We start from the raw sequence: 22,658 nt of genomic DNA on the forward strand, positions 1-22,658 counted from the left end.
CAGGTTCGAGAAGCGCTCCCTGATCGGTCCACAGGTGAAGGTCATAACCTCCGACCTGGCGATCAGGTTATGATCAAGGTATTCGAAAGGACGAACAGTCTGGAACCGAGATGGGTTGGTCCTGAGCAAGTCTTGCTCGCAACGAGGACAGCTGTGCGAGTTTCCAATCGGAAGAACTGGATCCACTCCTTGCACTGTCGGAAAGTGCCGCCTGGATTGGTGGACCCTGCTGTGCTGACCGACCATCGAGAAATCCTGACTGCGGAGAAAGGCCGTGCTGTGGAACCGAACGACACTGAGGAGCTCTTCCCGGACCAAGCGATCCCTGGAGGAGGGAGATATCATCTTCGACCGAGGAAGTGATTTTTCTTTTTCTGTACCCAGATACGTTGTCAGAACGGCCCTTAGGTTAGTGAAACGGAGAGCCAATGAGGCAAGGGGGGGGGGTCAGCCCTGCATTAGTGTAGTGACACCTGTCTTGGCCCGCTGGTGAAGAAATCAACGGCTGCCTAAGGGGAAGAGTTCTGACAACCTTTTAGTTTCAGGAAGATACTGACTTTTTACTACAAGATGGAAAAGAAGAAGATTCTTTGTGCGACAAGCTTTATTATCACTGTAGCTATTGTTGGTATAACCACATGGTTTGTTGAGGATGTGACTCCTGCCCGTGAGTTGCTTGTTTTGACCACTCCAGTGCCTGAGGAGCACTACTTCTATACCCTTCCGTATCAAGAATTGAAGCATCGTCAGTCTTATTTGAATAACACTTTCATCCAGATGTTGCATCATACCCATGTTGCTACGAATGCTACGAACTGTTGGATATGTGGTATGATGCCAGCTCATCAGAAGAAAGGAGGGACGCCATTCATACCTCTTCCCTTCTCTCATAGTGGCTCTTGTAGAGCATGGTATACTTTGCTTTTTGCCACACGGAAACCTACAGTGGGACGATTACTTTTCAGACTTAATAGGGAATGTCATCAAGATAAAGATGGCTATCCACAAGCGAATGGGACAATATGGGAGTGGGAAGAATATCGACCAGACAATGAATCGATCCCCTACATTTTCACGAACACCAGAGACACTGCAGGGAAAGAACGCTTTGTGATTCAAGTGGCACAAGCTCAAGCGGACCTGTGTGTCCAGAGTGTGGGTCATATTCCTGTTGGTGTTAGTGATTGTATTATTGTTCTGAATATAGATGGACTAAATAATAGTACTTTCTTAGCCTGCCATAATACATACTTTGTATGTGGGAATAAGGGTTATTATCGCTTACCAGCTGGCTGGTCTGGAGTATGTTATGTAGCGTTTTTATTACCTCCTGTATTCTTAGCACCTGCATCCTATCCTAAAGATTTGAAGTTGCTGAACAATGTAACTGTAAATAGGTATAAACGTACTCTATCCATTGATGATGTTGATCAAACTGTTACTAGCTTACAGCAGTATATTGATTTTAACTTAGGATTGTTTTTCTTTGTTGGAGCTGCCCTAAATAGTAGGAAGGTTCGTAGATTAACAAGAGTTGTAGAGGCTGTGACGAATCAAACCGCTGCTGCTCTTGGGAATCTTACGGAAGAACTACAAATTACTAGAATTGTTGCATTACAGAATCGTATGGTGTTAGATGTTATGTTAGCTGATAGAGGTGGAGCATGTAAAATTATCGGAAGTAGTTGCTGTGTGTTCATTCCTGATCATACGCCATCAGTTTACAACGCTATCAATAAATTGCATAAAATCGCAGCTGAGATTCATACAGAAAATGGTACTTGGACCTTTTCTGGATGGTTTTGGGCATTGATCACTACATGGGGATGGAAAGTTTTAACTGGTCTCTGCATTATTGTAGCAGTTCTGTTTTCCTGTTGCATCTGTGTCCAGTGTGGTCCTCTACTCTGTTCTTTGTGTGTCATTTTGTATTCCTGATAAGAAAGCTATTGCCAATGTCACCCACCAGAAATATTTAACCAAAGAGGTGGAAGAGATGATGAAAATTGACATCTATGATGATTATCCTAACAAGTCGAATGTCTTCAGTAAATGCTGAAAGGGTCGTCTGTTGAAAACTAAAACGGCGGTATGATTAAGCAATCACTAAAGACATGAATTCTCTCTAGTTAAAACATGTTTCTTGTCTTATGTTGACTAATGTCTGGACTCCATCTTGTAATGTCATGCTTCCATGTGCTTTGCACTAGAAGAGTCCTTTTTTCTTGTTAGTTGCTCTTGTAATCTGCCTAGTAACAGTCTATAAATAGCTCCTTTGTTCGTCTGGCGCATGCCCAGACTTGACCACATCTGTTATCAGTTAGTCCTTGCTTGACCATGTTTTCGCGGGCTCAGGACATTGTCGTCTCCGCCCACATATTGATTCTGCATCGAAAATGTCCATAAAAGGTAAAGAACTTTGCCTCATGTTGTATCCACCCACTTATGAGCCCCTCTGTTGTGTATAAAAGGGGACCGCGTACGCAAGTTCTTTGTGCTACTCTGTGCAATACTGAAAAGTGTTGTATAGGTTGTAGGACCACCCTTAAGGGTTAATAAACTCTGTCTTTGTATTTGCAGTTTCCGTGCCAACTTCCTTCTAACTTTTGTTACAGGAGAGCGAACCCTTGTATTCTGCGGGCCTAGCTGGGGCCTGTATTCATCAGATTGTGGACCACAACCGGGTCAGTCTTGTTAGTAAGCCAGTAAGAAACCAGGCATCCGGTTCTAACAGCAGTAGTCAGAGCTCAATTGCGTGCTTAAGCATCGAACGGCAGTTCAATAGGAACATTTTAAATACAGTCTGAGATGGAGCCTAAATAGATGGGGCTATGGCTGGGGCAGCTGTTTCTATTGGACAGTAAGGGCATAAAGAAACCAAGACACTCATAAAGAAACCAAGGTGGCACAAGAAAGGGGTCTCTGAATTTATGGGCCCTTTTGTATAACCTCAGTAAAAAGGAATGTTGTGATGGTTCACGATGGTGGTAAGTGGAGTGTCTCGCCTGGTAAGATTCCAAGTTGACAAATCACTGCATCCTTCATGTCCTGGTGGTAATCTGCCTGGATCAAGTTTGTTGGAGTGAAATGTTCTCCCAGGTTCACATGCACAAGGTCTTCCCTTAAGATCCCGCTGTACTCCTAATTATTTCAAGGACTATGTGATGAACTGATGCAATCTCATTATTCTGTGATAAAATGATGCACTGTTGTTTTGTTCTCTTTATTACACACTTTTACTTCTTTCTCAACTCACCTTTCTTCTTGTTCTTCCTTTCTTGTCCTTTGTATTTTTGGTAAGGGGGATGCGTTGTAGTGTATTGATGTACTTTATTGCTTGCTCGTGCCTGTTGCTTCTGTCTCGATGGTGATGTCTCGTGAGGCACTTGGAGACCTGAGAACTGACAGACTGGCAGCGAAAGTTGGTGGTTCATCTTGGAGACAATGAACCTTATTCAAATATTATCCAGTGTCAGTCTCCTTAACAAAGTACTTCAGAAATGGGTAAGTAGCATAGGAAAACACATAGAACCTCCCCTGCCCCCCCGGTTGGGGCTTAAGGGTGGGGGGTGGGCAAACCAGTACTAAAATAGTTGAATGTAAGGTAAGTACCAAAACAGGACTAATTCAAAAGGATGGAGGACACCAGGGGAAGTACATAACCGCCCAAGGGAAATAGCCAGGGATCTCAAGGGGCTTGGTGGCAGAGTTAGTGCACCAGATCAAACTTCCATAGAATAACCCAGGGTAAGTCTGGGTTAGATTTTTACAGTTCTAGAAAACTTCCCAAAGGTCCCAGAAGGAACCACTTGGATCAGGAAAGGTTGGAGAGCCACCCCACCAGTGGGTGCTCCAAGAAACAAGATACCTACACCAGGGAGCCAAGGTGCATGAAGTGGTTTTGGAAGTGCCCATAGAGCCAGTGGAGGTTTGTTGAAGATAGCAGTTGTAGAGTCTTGTGGACAAGGCCGGTGAAACCAGGACGTGGAACCCAGACGAGAAGAACCTGAAAGCAGAGGGTAAAGAGTCCAAACCACCCAGAGGTGAGCAGGAGTACTATACCAGCCCTTGCTGGAGTTCATTGCTGTAGCACAGTGAGGTTGAAGTAACAGCTGTGTAGACCAGGTGACGATGCAGGTGCACAGAAGCAGTCTACAAGCTGTCCCACGCCTGCCGACGAGTGCAGGAAGGTCAGGGGCCGGCAGGACCACCAACAAGCCTTGGCAAGCGCAAACAGTGGTTCACGGGAGAAGAGGCTGTGTTGCAAACCAGCAAGGGGCTTCTTAGAGCTTTCGTGGAGAGAGCCAACAAGCCTTAGTAACAGCAAACAAATGCAGTTCAGAGGGAGAATTTGTCTCGCAAGTTGCAGCATGGGACACAAGTCAGGCTTCTGGAGAACCAACAAACCACCACCTGTGTTGCAGAGCTTGGCGATGTCAGTAGGTCAACAGGATCAGCAAACTGGTCATCGACGTAGAGGGGCCTGTGGATGCAAGGAAGTGACTCCACTTCAAGGAAGATTCCTCCTGGCTTAGATGCAGGCTGAGTCCTTAGTGACTCAGAGGATGCATGGTCATATGAGTTGCAGAAGCACAGGGACGACGATGCAGCAGGATCTTCCCACCGAAAGTAGTCTTCTCTTAGATCCTGGCTTGAAGAACAGTAGAGTTCTAGTGTGGGCCAGCTGAGAAGTCTTTGAACAGTCTTCAGATGACAGGAAGTCGGATCTTGAAGCTGTTGTTGAGATGAATCTAAGGAGCCCTTAAGTAATCCTAGAAAGGGTAAGGATCTCTTCCGTGGGCGCCCGTCTATCTGAGGGAGGTAGGGATGCTACTCAGCTGTCCTAGCCAGTCAGATGCTCCAAGGGGCCAAGATTCAACATGGCAGAATCCAGTGGCTGCCTGGAGGAGCTTTGGCAACTCACCCGGGAGGAGTTATACGGGAGGTTGACACTTCCCTGTCCTTTGTGTGGTTTGAGGCCAGAGCGGGAGCCAAGGGCTCATGAACTGGGCAAAACTGGTTTATGCAAGGAGGGCACCAAATGTGTCCTTCAATGCAGTCTGGTTGTGCTCAGTAGCACAAACTTTTTTCAGCTTTCCCAGCTCGGGTTAAGCTCATCAAGGGGCCAGAACACTGTCTAGGGTTAGCAGCAGCACAGCCTAGCAGGCAGACCCTGTAAGGCTACATAGGTGGGTATTAAGGGGGGGGGTCCTCTAAGGAGCCCCCCAGTACATGGCATCATGCTACTAACACTGGAATCGGTGTAGTTGCATGATTCCAATATGTTTAATACCAAACATATCAAGGTTCGAGGCAGTCGTTATGTAATTGGACATCGTGACTTGTAATGGCTGTCCTGCACTTACAAAGCCCAGATAATTGAGTCCGGGGTTTGCAGGGGTACCCCTGCTCATGCAGGGGTACCCACACACTTGGAACCATACACCCTGCCCTTGGACTGAAGGAGCTTATCTTAGGGGTGAGTTGTATGTGTAAAGTGCAATGACCAGGATATAAGGGAACTCTTATATCCAACTGCAATTGCAGCTCTGCGGATACAGTTTGCATGGGCTCCTATGTGTAGCAAAATACTAAGCCTGGGCAAAGCACTACGCTACGCTCTCGTAGTTTGCGAAGTTTGCGCAACTTCGCACTACGCGAATTGCACGTAGCACAGTGCAAACACGCGTAGTGCAGCGGTCATTTTTTGCTTGCTCGCGGTCCTCAACGTCAAGTTGGCGACCGCGAGCAAGCAAAATGACATCCCGGTGAGACTTTTTCCTCGTTCGCGATCAGCATCATCAAGTTGGCGATCGTGAGCGTGGAAAATAAACCTCCCCGCGAGATTCTCAACGCGAGGAGGTCAGGTTTCTCATTGCGAGGGGTCGCGTATGCTCGCGACCGCTCAAGTAAAAATCTGCTCAAGTAAAAATCTACTTGAGCGGCAGAAAACTACAGCTTGCACTGTGCAAGATGCCGTTTTCAATGATTGCACAGTGCCGGTTGCTTGTCCGCACTGTGCAATCATTGAAAACGACATCTTGCACAGTGCGAACAGGGTACTACGCAGTTCGCGAAGTGCTACGCGTAGCTCGCGTAGTGCGAAGTGCACTTTGCGTAGCTTCGCGTAGTGCTACTTCGCGAACTACGCCCAGGGGTACAAATACATTCTGTAGGCCATGGGCACCTCAGTACAATATACTAAGGACTTACGATGGTACCCCAGTATGCCAATTGTGAGGTGTACAAAGTTCTTACCATGGGATTTAGAGGAGAGCACTGTCACTGGGGTCCTAGTTAGCAGGATCCCAGTGAACTACAGTCAAACACACTGACACAAGGAACAAAGTGTGGGGGGGGGCGTGTTATCTATTCCAGAAAGATCCTACTTTCCTGCAGTGGCAAATCTGGACGTTTAAGTATCCTTTGGAAGTACAAGTTACTTTCCTTGCACAAGATTTTTATTGATGGACATTCCAACCACGAATTCTCGCTCCCTGCCCTCCTCCCCGTTCTGTGGAGTGGACCTTTAGGAATTTGAGGTTGCAAGCTACATTTTGCATAATCTAAATCTTCTAGTCTGTATCACTCTTCACTTCTGAGCGTGTCGAAAAGACTAATGAATTCACAGAAGAGCATCTGAGGTTAGAATTTTGTATGCAGTTCCGTGTCTGGAAAGAAGGTGATGACTTCGCTTGCTGACATGCAAGAGCTGTTGCAAGTTTCTGGTTCTAGTCTGGTGAAAGTAACAAGATGAGGAATCTGTGGTTTGACTATCCATTAGCAAGAGCGTTACCAAAGCAAACTGCCCCTTAAACAGTAATATAAAAAAATGCAAACATTGAGTATGCAACCTCTGACATTTCAGGCCAATGATATTTATTGTTTTTTAACAGCATCTCCGCAGTTTAGTTTCTGTCAAATTGAATGGCTGCTACTTGGAATCTTCAGTGTCAATATAAGAAGTGCTCATACCCAAGTGGTAGAGTGGAGATGAAGAGTGGCTGATTTTTCTCTTCACAGGGTGTACTTACTACAATGCCTTGTTTGTTTTAATCTTTTTGGGGCCTAATACTAGTGTTTTCAATTTCTAGCAGGTAAAGAGCCCACATGAATGAAGCCAGTGTGTTGAAAGATTTTTATTTGTTGGTCATGTAGTTTGCCAATAGATATCCCTCAGCCTGTCTGTATTAGGGCTTAAATCAAGAACCATTGTTTACAAGCATAGTTTTTTATTTGTTGGAACTGAGGACAACTTCCCCCCTCCCCCCCCCGAGTATATTGATTATGGCCAATGCTGACCTATTCCACCATCCATATGTTGGAATACGTTGCATGTGTTATGGTGGACAAACCATCTTGCATAATCCATTCAGTGTTTGAACCATTGTCCAGGTCATTACTGGTAATTGGCATCACTGCCTCCAGAAATGGAAGGGGAAAAACTGATTGTAAAGGTGAGGATTTGTACAAAATCCTTTTTTGAGGGCTTTAGGCGAGTCTATTGAAGTCCTAAACCCACATTTATAGTTTTAGACCAGCAACTTGGTGATCCCGGACTCTCCAGTGTTTTTTCCTTTCTGCAGGGCGAGCTTTCCTTCGAGCGTGACTTTCTGGTGGAAGGTGGAAGACTTGGTGAACTTAACAATGGTACGAAATACCGGGAGGTGCGCCAGTACCGCACTGATAACCACCTAGTGCGGTTCTATTTCTTGACCCGGGTTTACTCAGATTACCTGGAGAGCATTCTGGCAGACTTCAGTTCCGGACCGCAGCCAGATGTCCTAATCATCAATTCCTGTGTCTGGGATGTTTCAAGGTAAAGTGTGCAGTGGAATGGTGTTTGTCTGAAAAAAAATGTATCCTGAAAAATATGAATAACACCATTGTGCATAAAGATTTTATAAGAGTGACGAGTTAGGCTTCTATGAAGATAGTGGTGGAAATGGGGATGGTGTACAACTTTTTCAGCCTTTTATATTTCCCCCGTATATTTCATTTGAATTGTGAACGTATTCATTGCTTGAAATTGATTATTTAGACAGTGATTCCTTTTAGCAACATCTACCATTCGGGAGCCTTGTAGCAGAGAGATCCTGCTGTGTAGGAGTGGTATTTAATGACTGCCACATTTGGTCCTACTCTGTGGAGCCTTAGACCACAGCTATGTAAGGACCACTGATGGTTGTGCTCCCCTCAGTAACCCTGAGCCAATATCCAGGAGTAGGTTTCATTCCTGCCTTTTGTATTTCTAGTTAAACAGACTGTAATTATACTGAAGGTCGCTGAAAGGCGAATATGATATACTTCTGTACAATTTTATTTTTGAGTGAACAATGAAGTGGGATCCTTTCATAAATAAATGTGGTTTATTATTACTGCAATGAAGGGCATTCCAGTTGTTCTGGACATGTTTGCTCCAACCTGGCCAAAGTTATTTCTTTACTCTTCAATATTGTGCTTTTTCATCGGGGCTTGCGGTGGCATGCAAGTTGCCTTTGTGGATATCATTAAAACAGGAGGATTCATTCAGTTCATCGTCAGATTACTAAATGAGGCTTTTTTTGCAAGATACCCATCTAAAATACCTTATTTCTAGATAGTGTGACAGTTTCCCAGTAACTTGAGGATATGTGTGTGTTAATATTGATAATACGATGTTGATATACACCATGATATATGTATGACTCACATCACTGTTGTTGAATACACCGACTTTGACCCTCAACCCCGAGACGGAAATGCGTGGTGAAACAGGCCCTGCGTCCTAGGCCCGAAGCAACCAATTGACAGATCACGGGGGGGGGAGGAGGAATATTGAAGCTGATGGAGAGAGATGAGTTTGGTCTAGTGAAACTTTCAACTCCTAAAATAGCTCAAAAGGTTAATATGCCTACTGCAAAACATGTGTACCATACAGATCACAAAGTGCATGTAATGTAAATGGTTCATTGAAGTAGTGCTTATGTCATAGAGATCCTTTTGTTACCTGCAGTTTGTAAGTTAAACTCCTCCTATAGAACAGTGTGCTATTACCGGTCATCAAGGTGTTGCATGCAGATATTTGTTTAGGAGAGCGTGGTTATTGAGACTTGAGGAGCACTGTTAAAGGGTGATAGTGAGGGAGTCTGTGGAGAAGGTCTCGGGGAGGGGGCTTGTCAACCAACATTGTCGCTCCGAGTACCGCCAGCACTGAGCCTGCCCTCTGTGTGCCTAAAAGCAACACATGCATATGGTTCGTTCGGAAATTTCTCAGAAAGTGTACATTTTTAGAAATAGTTTTTTTTGGTGCAGGATGACCTAGGGGAAAAGGGGTTTTGGGTGTAGTGTTTTTATACTTAATATTGAGCATTAACGAGAACATAGTAACTCGTTTTGGAAATATTTGTGCAGCAAATATTCTTTCAAGCAATAGGGATATTTAGTTGTAGGGATATGAAAGGGTGGGTTGCTATGCAACAGATAGGACAATTACTTTTACAGACAGATTTCCAGATGGTAAAGGGTTTGAGGGTGTGTTAATACTTTGGTACTAATATGAAAACCTGTGTATCCCTCTAAAAAAACCTTTTATTTAAAAAAATGTACGTGATACATTTATTAGTATTAAAAAAGCACACTTAGCTTTGGGAGAGGGATGCCAGATGTAAAAGGGTTTTTGTGTAGGGAATTGTATTCGGATACTAATTTTAATACCGTAGTTTTTATCAGAAATGTTTTTTATCTTTAATTTTAGTTTTTTTACGTGTACATTTTTAATGGTTTAAAAAAACAACCACTTGCCTTAACGGACCAGACGCTTACTTTAGGGAAAGGATGCCAGAGGAAAACTGTTGTTTGGAAGAGAAGTGTATTAATACTCGGGTACTTATTTTAATACCTGGGTATTTATCAGAAATGTTAAATGGCATAGAATTTAGAAATAAAGTGCTTAAATTTAAAAAAGTAAAAGGAAACACTTGCTATAATGGATTAGACTCTTACTTTTAGGGATAGGATTCCAGAGGAAAAAGGGGGTTTGGGTGGGTACTAGGGTACTAATTTCTACTATATATTTTTTACTTTAAATTTAGAATTAAAGTAGGAGCTAAATATTTTACAAATTAATGGAAGCACTTCCTACGACAGCTGAGACACCTACTTGTAGGAGCACAATGCCATAGGAATAAGGGTTTCTGGGTGGGGAAGTGTTGTATTAATACTGTGGTACTAATGTTAATACTTGAGCATTCATGTAAAATAATTATTACCTTTGAAAACTGAATTAAGCCTCTTTGAATCTTTGAAACAAACTGCCGATACTTACGTTCTGAGTTGGGATACCTTAGAAAAGAGGAGTTTTGGATTGTTACAAATACTAACAATTACTTTTTTAAATTACCTAAATGATTTACTTTGGGAGTCTATAAATTTACAATAATTTTTTTTTAATGCAAACCAAAACCCAATTTTCCACAATTAAGCACATACTATGTTAAACTTATCCTTTTTACACAACTATATTTATAAGAATAAATACATTTACAGAAGATCATCATTTTTTTTACTAATAAAAGTAAATTGTAAGATGTAATTTATTGACAAGAAAGCACACTATCAAAGTGAACAATTTATGTACAACTCCTAAAATATTACACGTGTTCTTTAAAAAAAAATGACTGTCAAATGCTAAATTATTGTTTTCAAGCACAATAAACCGGCCTCAATAATGCCTCTAAACTTAATCATAATAAAGTTCAATAGGGGATGCTGTCAACATCAAATTGAAGGCAAACAGTAGAGGTTGGTAAGAAAGTGTTGGGGCACATATTCATAGAACATTACTGGCTATCTTTACTGTGAGGCAGAAGTGGGGAGGTTTTATTTAGCCAGTGTTTAAAAAATTATACCAAGTATGGCATAACCATATATTTCCATCCCATACATGTTGTAGCAGTTCTCCCTCGCAACAGTTAAGGGACATTTTTCACAAAGCAAATATAGAAGAACTAAAAATAATATAGAAGAGATATAAACCACCTGTATAACAAAAAAAATCAGAATTTAGTTTAAAACTTTTTTTAAATGACAATTTAATTGTTGGGTATTTGAAAGCAGACAAGTAATTTACTGGTAAGGTTAGTAGTGTTAATAATGTAGGATGTATCCAAGACTCTCCAGGTAGTCTGATGCCACCGTCAATGAAAACTGTTGTAATTTGGCCAATAGTCATTCTGACATTTTCTTGCTTTTTTAAAAAAATACATGGGTTCAGGCTACCTGGGAGTGTGAGTGATTGCGTAATTCTAATTTCTTAAACTCTGTTCCCTCTTCAAAATTTCCAAGAAATGGTACACGTTGCGATGTTTGGCAATTGCTTTGTTGAAGTAAATGTACTAGCTCTCCGTGGTATTTTTAATTGTTGTGCCTCCTTCTAAACCGGTTGTGCAGCAGTTCCACCCTTCAATTGTGAATTTTGTCTTTCTCCTGTGACCTGACCGCCTTAAAATAATTTAGTAAGGCTGCCAATTTTTCGTCATTTTGGATAAAATATTCTGAAATTGCAGGGTACATTTTTTTCCACACTTTAAGAAGCCACAAACGTTAATGCAGTTAGCTTGCATTATTCAAATTGGATTTTACTGATTGCACAGTAATCCTCATCTAGGGATGTTGTTGTATTTTATGCCGAAAGGCCTGAGAAAAGTGGGGATAAAACTTTTTTGTTTCTCTTCAAATCGGTTTATTAGCAGCACAGTTAGCATGTTGCAGCAAATGTCATTGGAGCTCTCTACATAGTATATTTTTGTACAGTATGGCAATAAAATGCATATAGAACATAGGCACGTCAAATACCATTACGGAAGACACAAAATGGAATGCAGGATACACTGTACAGCCTTCAATTATCTGAAAAACAAAAAATTACTGTGCTCTGAGATCCATGAATAACAGTTTGCAGCATACAAAGCCAGTGCCTACTCGTCACTTCCAATAGGTAAAGGTCAGTGCATTGTGTGAGGGAGCATGTGTGATACCATGCAAGACTGTCCGGTTTGTGGTTCCGGTACTCGCCAGGCATACCATGGAGGGCAGAAAAAGGGGGCAGATGGATTATTGTAGGTGGGCTGTATGGTCAGGCAGGGGAGTGGGCAAGTGCAGGGCATATGTTAGGGTGCCACGGAGGAAGTGCGATGGGTGGAGTGCTGGCATGGGCATTGTGTGCCATGGATGTGTGTTGCACCATGTGCTCAGGATGGCAGTTTGTTGGTTTTGGCCTCAACCGCTAATAAGTAAGTGTGAGAGGCTGTCTAAGCAGATCCTACTTTCCTACAGTCTCTCAGAATTTGCCTTTGTGCAAGAGTCTCCTCTCATTAGGCTGACGGTGTGTGCCTCTGCTCTTGTCCATGTCAGCATCCTATGAAACCACTCCCTTACACTCCAGGGCATAATGTGATATTGGTGTATTCTGTGTGTGCAGTAGCAATGTGTATAATACCAGTCAGTAAATCCCGTCCCACCCTAGCTTTTGATTTCTCAGGAAATGCAGCGTCAAACCATAGCAGATGGCAAGCACCAGCTTGAACATTATTAGTGCAACTTGTGACACAATCCCCACTTTACCCACCACCCTCTCAGGACAGTTGCCCGCCCACCGTCCAGAAAAACACCCCCGGAATAAGCAACCAAGGCAATCTTAAGGGAAATTAAACCAGCAACAAGGCATTTAAACAGAGTGGCCATATAGCAACTTGTGGGTGGCATGGCATGTGGGCGGAAGTCTAGTGCAGCCATTGTGGTCAGGTGGCAGTGTCCTTTGTGTCATTACTGTGGTCCATGCATGCAACATCACCTCACAGTCCCATGCCCTTTGCACTTTATCTGAGGCATCTGGAAGAGACACGTTAGTGATCGATTCCTTAGCTTAGAATATTCCCCAGGCATCAGTCGGGATCCGGAAAGTTTTCTGCTTAGCAGTACCCCTGCGCGCCAGTAGGTGGTGCCATGCGGCTCCGCGCCCGTCACTGGCGTCGTGCGCGCCGGGATGACGTCACGGAGGCTACTTAGGCACCACCCATGCACGCTCACATCAGTTCTTTCTTTTTCCGCACCGAAAGCGCAGATCCGGATTGAGCACGTACACCGGTCAATTTTTTAACCCCTTTTTTTGAGTCTTTTGTCTCCTTCTCTTGTCTCCTGGTGCACATAGGGATGCCCGGCTTTAAGGCTTGTGGGTCGTGCCGCCGTAATGTCGGTGGCGGACCCCCATGATATCTGCCACTACTGCCTGGAGACCCACCATGACTCCCGGGATTGTCGGGACTGCCGTGCCATGGCCCCGAAGGCCTTGCGGGAGCGGCGCCGGAAGTTGCTGGAGGTCCAACACTCCTCTCACCACCACTCCGGGGCTAGGGGCCCTTTGCGGGACTGCTCGCGGGACCGGCGCCGTTGCTCCTCGGACTCGAAGTCTTCCCTTTCAGATTCCGGTAAGCGACACCATAAGAAGTCGAAGAAGGGTGTTTGCTCTCTGACGTCCCCCGGTCGCTCCCCGGAGGCGGACGAGGGGGACAGGGGCTCTGTCCCTGCGGCTCCTCTGGAGCCTGTGAGTCCCGCTGCCTACCCGCTATACCCGGGTCCGTTGGCAACTCCTGAACAGAGGCAAGAGTTTCTTGCTGCCTTGGGCCGCCTGTTTAGGCCTCGGGCTCCTGGCAGCATGTCTGCGGGCCCCGCAGCCCCGTGTCCAGATCCTGTTGACCCGGCGGCACCGCCACCGGCGCCAGCCGCGAAGCCACTGGATCCAGCGCCCGCGGCCCCAGCGCCACAAGGTGCAACGCCGCTGGCTCCGGCGCTTTCCTTGGCTCCGGCCCCAGCGCCGCCACAGGCGCCGCACTGGGTGCAGTTTATCCTGCCCCTGCCCCGGTTCTCGGACCATTTTTTTCCGACCTGGAATCCTCATTGGGATCTGGTCCTGGGTCAGCGCCGCTCCCGGCACCGCTGGCCCCCTCTCCGGTCCTACTGCCGCAGCCGGCTCCTTCTACCCCAGAGCCGGATGAGGACTGGGACAGCTCCGAGGACCCCCTTGCGTGGCAGTATGACTCCGAGCAAGATTGGGTGGATGACCTTCAAGATGCAGGTGAACTTGATGGGTCTTCTGACCCGGGCTTTCCCTCCCCTCCGCCTACTATGGAGGCGGGCGCTTCCTACACTATGGTGCTGTGTCGAGCTGCGGAGGCTCTCCATCTCAAACTCCCTACGGTGGCCCTTAAGACCAACCTCCTCACAGAGGTGCTCCAGACTGCGTCTACGTCGTTGGAATCGTTGCTCCCTTTCAATGAGGCCCTTACCGAAGTCCCCTTGGGCACTTGGTTGCGGTTGGCCTCGGGGGCACCAGTGGATAAGAAAGTCGCTAGGCATCATCGCCCGGCGACTGGTGACCCGGCCTTTTTGACCACTCACCCCAGTGCCTTTCCCACAGTTCTGCCGGATAAGGACTCTAAGAAGCTGGACCGATATGGCAAGAGGCTGTTTTCCTCAGCCAGCTTGGGGTTGCGGTCGGTTAATACCGCCTGCTTGTTGGGCCGTTACTCCCATGCCATGTAGGATACGGTAGCGAAGGTCCTGCCTCAGTGTTCTGAGGAGGTCCAGGCCGTCCTTTCCCAAGCAATTGCGGAAGGCAATGATGCGGTGAAGTTTGCATTCAGGTTTGGTCTGGACACGGCTGATTCCTTGGGCAGGGCGATTTCCACGACCGTGTCGTTGCGGCGCCATGCCTGGTTACGGTCTACCGGGTTCTCGCTTGATGTCCAGAGCTCGCTCTTGGACATGCCCTTTGATGGCTGTCGCCTCTTTGGCGACAAGGCGGACAGTGCCCCGGAGCGCTTTAAGGACTCACAGGCTACGGCGAAGTCTTTGGGCCTTTCTACTAAGAGCCCTGCCACACCTGGCTTTCGTTCCTATCGTGGCCAGGGTAAAGGCGCCCAGACGCGCTCCTCCGCAAAGCCTGTGCAGAACCTGCCTCACCGTGGGCGGGTCTGGTAACCAGCGGGCAAGGCAGTCCACTTCCGCATCAGCTGCTTCCACCTCCAAGCCTTCCTAATCCGAGCTTCAGGAGGCACCCCACGCCGCTAGGGGGCAGGGTCCGTCACCACCTCCACCAATGGCGTGGTATCACTTCGGACAAGTGGGTGCTGCATATAATGTGCCATGGTTACTCTCTCCCCTTTCTGTCCTCCCCTCCAGCCATGCCACCTTGGTACCACCGCATGTCGGGGGATCATTTGGCTCTCCACCGTCAGGAAGTCACGGCCCTCCTGGCCAAGGGGGCCATTGAGTACGTTCCCGATCAGGAAGTGGGTAGTGGTTGCTATTCTCACTACTTACTGGTCCCCAAGAAGGACAAGGGGGGCCTGCGCCCCATCTTGGATCTCCGGGACATCAGTCCCTTCCTCCGGAAGGAGAAGTTCAAGATGCTGACTCTGGCTCAGGTCCTGTCTGCCCTGGAGACTGGATGGTAGCGTTGGACTTGCAGGATTTTCACATTCCCATCCTGCCGGCATTACCTGCGGATCACGGTAGGCCAGGAGCATTTTCAGTTTGCTGTGCTCCCCTTCGGCCTTAACAGCACCCCTCGGGTGTTCATGAAAGTGATGGTGGTGGTCGCAGCTCATCTGCGCAGGTCAGGGGTGTCAGTGTTCCCCTACCTCGACGACTGGCTGTTAAAGGTGGGCTCGCCCCAGGCAGTCGTCTCCCACCTCCACACTACGGCCGCCGACCTGCATCTGCTGGGGTTCTCCGAAGTCGCACCCGAGTCCCTCTCAGAAGCTCCCTTTCATGGGAGCGGTTCTGGATTCGACGCTGTTTCGGGTTTATCCTCCCGAACAGCGAGTTCGGGATATTCAGGCTATGGTTACGCTTTATCAGCCTCTATCCCGGGTTTCAGTCAGGATGACCCTTCGACTTCTGGGCCTGCTGGCCTCCTGCATCCTGCTGGTGCCGCATGCCAGATGACATATGCGGGCTCTGCAGTGGGACTTGAAGTTTCAGTGGGCACAGCATCGGGGCAACCTGTCCGATCTCGTCCAGATCTCGGAGGGCGCTGCACAACAGTTGCAGTGGTGGCTCACAGATCGCGATTGGGTCGGTGGCAGATCCCTCTCCCTTCCCCAACAGGAGCACACAATAGTGACAGATGCGTCCCTTCTGGGTTGGGGAGGCCACATGGGAGAGGTGGAGATCAGAGGCCTCTGATCTCCGGCGGAGTCCCGGCTCTATATCAAGGGAAGAGGAGCGGCTCCACCGTCTGGACCCAAAACGTGCGCTAGCATTCTATTTGCAGCGTACACAGCAGTTCTGGGTGGATGATCAACTCTTTGTTGGCTACGTGGATGCCAAAAGAGGTCGGGCGGTGCACACACTGACCATCTCCCGGTGGGTCGTTCTGTGCATCAAAGCACATTATTCCTTGGCCAAGATGGAGCCTCCTGTGGGACTGCGTGCCCATTCGACCTGGGCAACGGCAGCCACTACTGCCTTGGGACGCGGTGTCCCCTTGCAGGATTTTTGTCAGGCAGCTACGTGGGCCTCGCTGCACACATTTACCAAGCACTACTGCCTTTACAGTCAAATCCGGAGAGACTGCTTCTTTGGCCGTTCTGTGCTTCGTGACTTTCTGGTGTAACTTGTTCGCAGACCCACCACCGGGGTTGGTATTGCTGGGGTATCTATTCTAAGGTAAGGAATCTATCAATAACGTGTCTCTTTCAGATGCACAAGTTACTACTTGTGTAACGATATATATGTAAGAGACATTAGTTAGTGATGGATTCCTTACCGCCCCACCCATCCTCCCCGTTCTACAAACTGATTACTAGGGTTAAGGTCATCCCCTTTTAGGGCCCTAGTTTTATGCACCAAAGGTCAGTTTCTTGCATGGCTCTGCATTTCGGTGCGGATAGTTGTGTACAGCACTGACGTCAGATCGCATGGGTGGCGCCTAAGTAGCCTCCTTGATGTCATCCAGGCACGCACGATGCCAGTGACAGGCGCGGAGCCGCACGGCGCCACCTACTGGCGCACAGGGGTACTGCTAAGCAGAAAACTTTCCGGATCCAGACTGACGCCTGGGGAATATTCGAAGGCAAGGAATCAATCACTAACTAATGTCTCTTACAGATATATCGTTACACAAGTAGTAACTTGTGCGATAGCGAGTGTCTTGAGTCGACCACCCATCCAGAGGCCTTAGTTGCTGCTTCGGCCACATACTTACAAGTCATCAGCTGATCGAGAGGTGAACTTCGGCCCACGCTGAACCCAAGTCAGCGAGGAGTATCATCCACCGGAGTACGATCCGAAATCCGACGGGTGTCTGTTATGTAGGAGGGCAAAAGTTTTCACATGTGGATCAAGGCCTTTCTAACTGCGCGGACCTCCTCCTCCTCCTCTGCTGCCTGGCCTTTGTTAGGCCACGGTCCAGGAGGGCGACGTCTGCAGGGTTGCGGTTTGGGAACCAGACAATCTTTGGTTTGTTCCTGTGGAGTCGATTGTAACAGATCCTTTGCATGGAGCCAGGTACAGACGTCTTCCGGAGCTTGGGGTCTTGTCCCCATCGATGACTCGAAGCTTGGTGGGAAACTGGATCGTGTACTTGAGGTTCATGACGTGGAGGCACTGTTTGACCCAGGAATATGATCCCCGGAGATGTTGCACGTCCATGGGGAAGTCTGGTTAGGCTGATAGCGTTCTCGTGGGACCATGGACCCTTAGTGCGGAAGCGTGCAAGATCAAGTTGCGGTCCTGGTAATTGAGGATGGCGTTATGGGGACAGGGGTGCTTCCAGGGGAGGGGCCTGCCCCGGAATGCGGTGGGGTCTCTCGGCCGGGAAGAAGTTTGGAACCTTGCCTTCCAGGATGTTCTGCACCAGCTATTTCTCCAAGAACTGCTCCCGCTGAGGCCCTAAAATCGTTCTGGAGAGCCCACCTGGCGGATGTTGTTGCGTCTGGATCTGTCCTCCGCATCCTTGCCCTCTACCTTCTCCAGTTGCTCTTCAAGTTCCTTGGCTGAGGAATGTAGGACAGCCCAGCATTGGTTCTGTTTACTCCATGCAATCCGACAGCTTGCAGTTGTCGTCCCGCAGTAGATTAACCTTTACTGAGACTTGGTCATTACGAGCCTCCTTGGAGGTCTTAGTGTCCAATATAGCTTGTACCATCAAACTTGCCAGAGTGAGCCTGGGTGGTCCTTTCGAGCTGTTGGAGGCTGCTGAGGACCTTGTACCCCGGTGTCAGATCCATTTTAGCATCGCCACAACCTGTGTGTGGCGGATTGGTTCCCTTGGGCTTCACCATTTCCGTGGATTTGTGCTGCAGCTGTGTATCCGGTGCTGCTCAGTGTGTGGTCTATAGTGAGTCAAGTTGTTCTCATTTTATCTAATTTTCACTAATCCTTATAGATTGTCACTTTGTGGTGTTTCATGGTAATAGGGCTGTTTATTAATTGGTTCACTTTGGTGTGGTTCTGTTGTGGACTGCTGTGTGGCACGTGCTGGGCAGTCACCATTCAGATCTGCTGTTTGCCACGCTGTATCCTGGATGAGAGTAATTTGTCCTGTTTTTATTGTAGTTCTGTATAACCCCTGTCCCGAAGAGGCCATAAGGAATAAGAGCTGAAACGTGGTCACGTCGAGACAGACATTGGATGGAGGAGTCACTAGAATTTTAGTGATTCTTAGATTTTCGTAGGGACTCCCAAACCTGGGCCACTTAGCCTTTTTTAGTGTTTCCTTTTTTGACTACCTCTCAGTGGTTCGCCTGCAATTAAGAGGGGGACACTGGTGTGAATAATTTGCTTTGGGTTATTGTCATTTGTACTATGTCCTTTGTTCATTGATATGTACATGATTTTTTGTGATTATGTCGTGTTTCTCTTTGAATAAGCGCCTTTTTCTGTGTGTATTTGAAATTTGATTTTTTATGTATTCACAATGAATATTAGATATCCTTGAAGGGGTAATTAAACGTGCGCTCTTCATTTATGCTTTCCGTATTATTTCCTTGATACCTTTTGCTCTTGTATACGCTCAGTGTGTGGTCAGCGGGTCAGTTCAGACATTGAGGGAGCAACGGTCAGGTTGCGTACGGGGGAAAAACATCCTTGAATTTGGCATTCAGGGTATAATTTGATTGTTGTGTTGATCATTGTTTATTCAAAGTCAATCACTTTCCTAGGACTTATACCATTTTGTTTTAGCTTTAACTGCAGGCAAATATTCTTAGTAGATTGAGGATTGCTTATCACGGAGTAAACTATACACTAATGGTACAGTGTTAATATTGTTAGCATGAATATTGTAAGTTTAGAAAAATAGATTGGGGGTGGACAGAATGGTCCCATCCATCATCCAAATTCCTCTATTGTCAAAGGTTATCAGGTTATGGGTGGTGCTAAAAATGTGCATTCTTTTAAGAGGATTTTCGTTGTCTTGTAGAAAAAATGGTTAATTACTAAAAGTTAGTTATTTCAAGGGGTATGTTAATGCTGTTTGTGGGGGCTATACGTTGCGGATTACTTGCCTGTTTTCTTCTTTGAACCATTCTATGGAGATTAGGAATGGAGGGCATACTGCTATCAACATGCATGGGAATGTTTTGTGATACCTCCCGCAAAACTGAGCCACAAGGATCATAGGAGGAGGATGCAGGCATTATATGTTGAATATGTTCTCTCACTTCAATCTCCATTGCAGAGGCAGGGTGCTCTGTTGTACTAACAGTCTGCCCCGGCGTAACCGCTCTGCCTGTGCAATGGGATAAGTGGTAATGCGCACACCTCCAATAATTCCAGGGCTCAGTTATCTTCTTACAGTAAAGATAGCCATTGTACTTCAAGAGCCTGTTTCCATTCTACTCCTGTAGCCTGGATTCAACAGAACATGCTTGACAGTAGATTCCATTTTTCTCAGCTCTGCAAAAACAGAAGAAATAATTTTTATTACAGTTCAGTTTTTCTTGAATTTGTTTTCCCTTTCTTACAGCAGGTGAAAAAGTAAAGTGCTTACAGTCTGCATGTGGCAGAAAATGGACAAAAAACGAATTTATTTTGGAAGGCTGAAATTCAGATTGTTTTTTTCATCTGCATATTGCCTAGCGGGAGGAAAGTGCAAATAATTTCTTTCCTAAAAAACATAGTATTGGGTTTACCTTCCAAAAGTTTTGCTTTTAAAACATATTGCAGGTAGATTGGTTATTAACCCCTTCGACGCGCATGACGGAACGGTTCCGTCATGCACGTCGGTTGCGCTGTGCGCATGACGGAATCGTTCCGTCATGGCCCCGCCCGCGCACGGAACCTTCAGCGTGGCGCGGAAATCCGCGCCGCGCTGAAGGGGTTAAACTGCAAATTCAGGTGCAATTCTTCCTTTGTTGTTTTGGCAGGTGGGGTCATGGGTTTTTGGGTTAGCTGGAACAAGGTAAAGCCAATATTATTCTGCGTACCAAAAACAATTACATCTTGGGAAAAAAGTCTGTATTTATCTACAAGTTTCAAAAGAAAATAGTCTACAACCAACAGTCCAGAGGAAAGTACCTAGAAGATTTAGAATATCAATGTTGGGGCCAGTTAGTCTTCAGCCCCTGCTCTGAGCTACGCCATAGGTGGAATGAGAATACGTTAATAGACCCAAGCCATTTATCCCTGCCTGCTCTGAGGAATGTTCCTTGTGGGCTGGCCAAAGTAGAATTTAACCACAGTCACTAACCTGCACATGTACTTACTTTTGACCTCTGCAGAGTTGGAACACTAATGTATGCCCCTATTACTGGCCAGCACCTACTCTGTATTTTCCCCCAGTGGAGTTAGAATTGTAATATATAACCTGCATCATGATCCAGCACCTGCCCTGTGTTTTGCCCCCAGCAGTGTTAGAATAATAGTTTATACCTTCAGTCACTGTCCAGAACCTGCCCTGAGCTTTGACCCCAGCAGAGTTACAATCGTAATTTATGGCCCTTAACATAGTCCTGCAGCTGCCCCAGGCTCAACCCTCAGCAAAGTTAGAATAGTTATGTCAGCGCCAGCAGCTGCCCTTTGTTGTGCCCCCAGTGGAGTTAGAATAGCGATTTAAGTCCCCTGTCACGATCCTGCTTTCAGGGAAGTACCCGTGGTGCTACAGTAGGTAAATTGAAGCCTAATGCACTGGTTAACACCTGCCTGTAGAGCTGCTTTAAAATGACTTGGATTTAGAAAGAATACAACTGGTCTAATCTTTTTTTAAAAGAAAATGCACTGCATGTTTTTTTTTTTTACTTGATAATTATTACTACCTAATACTTGCAATAATAGCACAGTTTTTTACTTTTGTGAGAAGCAGTACTGTTCCCTTTGTAAGCATGCCTCTAGACAGTTTACTTCCCCTGTGGGAAAAAGTGACCTTTATAAATATCGTCTAAGTGTAATTCCCATACACTGTGCGCCACTAAACAAGAACATTGTAACACTTGCCATGGAGCATGAACATACTGCAATGTTTTTTGTTGTTGTTTTTTTGCCATATGAAAAGCCGCAGATTGCTTTTAAATCTTAATTAACTCCTGTGTGGTACTCCTAACTGTGATAAGACCTACCCATTGTACAGTTATATTATTACCAAAGTCATATTTGTAATTTCTGTAAACAGTTTTGGGGGATCTACGCTCAATTACTGTACACAAATGTGTTTTGACACTTTCCATAAAACAATTCTTAATTATTTTTGCAGTATTTTGTTAAACACTTTGCACTAGACTATAATTTAAAGAACATAATTAGGATACGATTAAACTTTTTTTGAAATGTACGTCTTTAAAAATTATTTTTGCAGGTAAATTGTCACCCAACGTTGAAAATTCTCACTCGAGTGTATTCCTAATACATTCAAACATAAAATAGGAAAAGTGAGTAAGCAGCTTGAAGACTGAAAGAGGGATTTTTTTTTATATATTCAAACATTTCTATATGTATTAATAAAAAGGTATTGCTCAGGTTTGTGGTAGGTGTACTTACAAAACCACTGGGTGGCACGGTCTCCTTTTACAACACTTTAACACAGCAAACCTCTTAGAAGCGTCTGGTGCTCCTCAGTAGCAGACAGCACCTGATAACAAAATGGGCTTTCTTTTATATATTTCCAGAAGATTATCAATCTTCACAGTTAAAGTATGATTGGGATTGGTTTAAAAAAAAAAAAGAAATTCACATGACACAAAGTTGTTTTTCTACTCCTTTTATTGTTTAACAACCAATATCTGCATTCAAAAGATGCCATTTGCCTTTGGGAAGGCTCCTTTCATATTGCTAGACAGAAAGGTTGGACTATTAGGCTTTCCCATCACTGTATGAACACGTCCAGAACAAGCGTTCCCATGGTGCTCACTCCAGCTGCTAGGTTAAGCTTCCTGAACTTTTAAGAATTGCAGCGGAATGTTTTAATTTAAATGTACACTAGCTACCTCTCTTTCATACGATATGTGCCATTGGATACCATTATTCTTTGTAATGGTATTCAGCATGGGTAAAAATGCGGTTTGTCCTAATTGTTGTTCTCTGTAATATATCATGTGTAAAAAAAAAACAAATGTGGGATACTGCCATTATTGCCGTTACAACTTTGTTGTAAAAGCTGTCCACAAAACCGTATGTTGTGA

The 22,658-nt window shown here is 45.8% G+C and overlaps 1 protein-coding gene across 4 annotated transcripts in view; it reads left to right on the forward strand.

The window, feature by feature from the left end:
• LOC146863403 (PC-esterase domain-containing protein 1A-like) overlaps positions 1-22,658 on the forward strand; it is a 408,407-nt gene that overhangs the window by 174,465 nt on the left and 211,284 nt on the right. For all 4 annotated transcript variants that reach the window (XM_085642832.1, XM_085642831.1, XM_085642829.1 and 1 more), the window contains one exon: positions 7,587-7,819. In XM_085642832.1, the coding sequence (XP_085498958.1) occupies positions 7,587-7,819 (233 nt within the window). The remainder of the gene's footprint in view (positions 1-7,586; positions 7,820-22,658) is intronic.

This window comes from Triturus cristatus, chromosome 2_2, assembly GCF_964204655.1.
Source record: "Triturus cristatus chromosome 2_2, aTriCri1.1, whole genome shotgun sequence".
Lineage (NCBI taxonomy): Eukaryota > Metazoa > Chordata > Amphibia > Caudata > Salamandridae > Triturus > Triturus cristatus.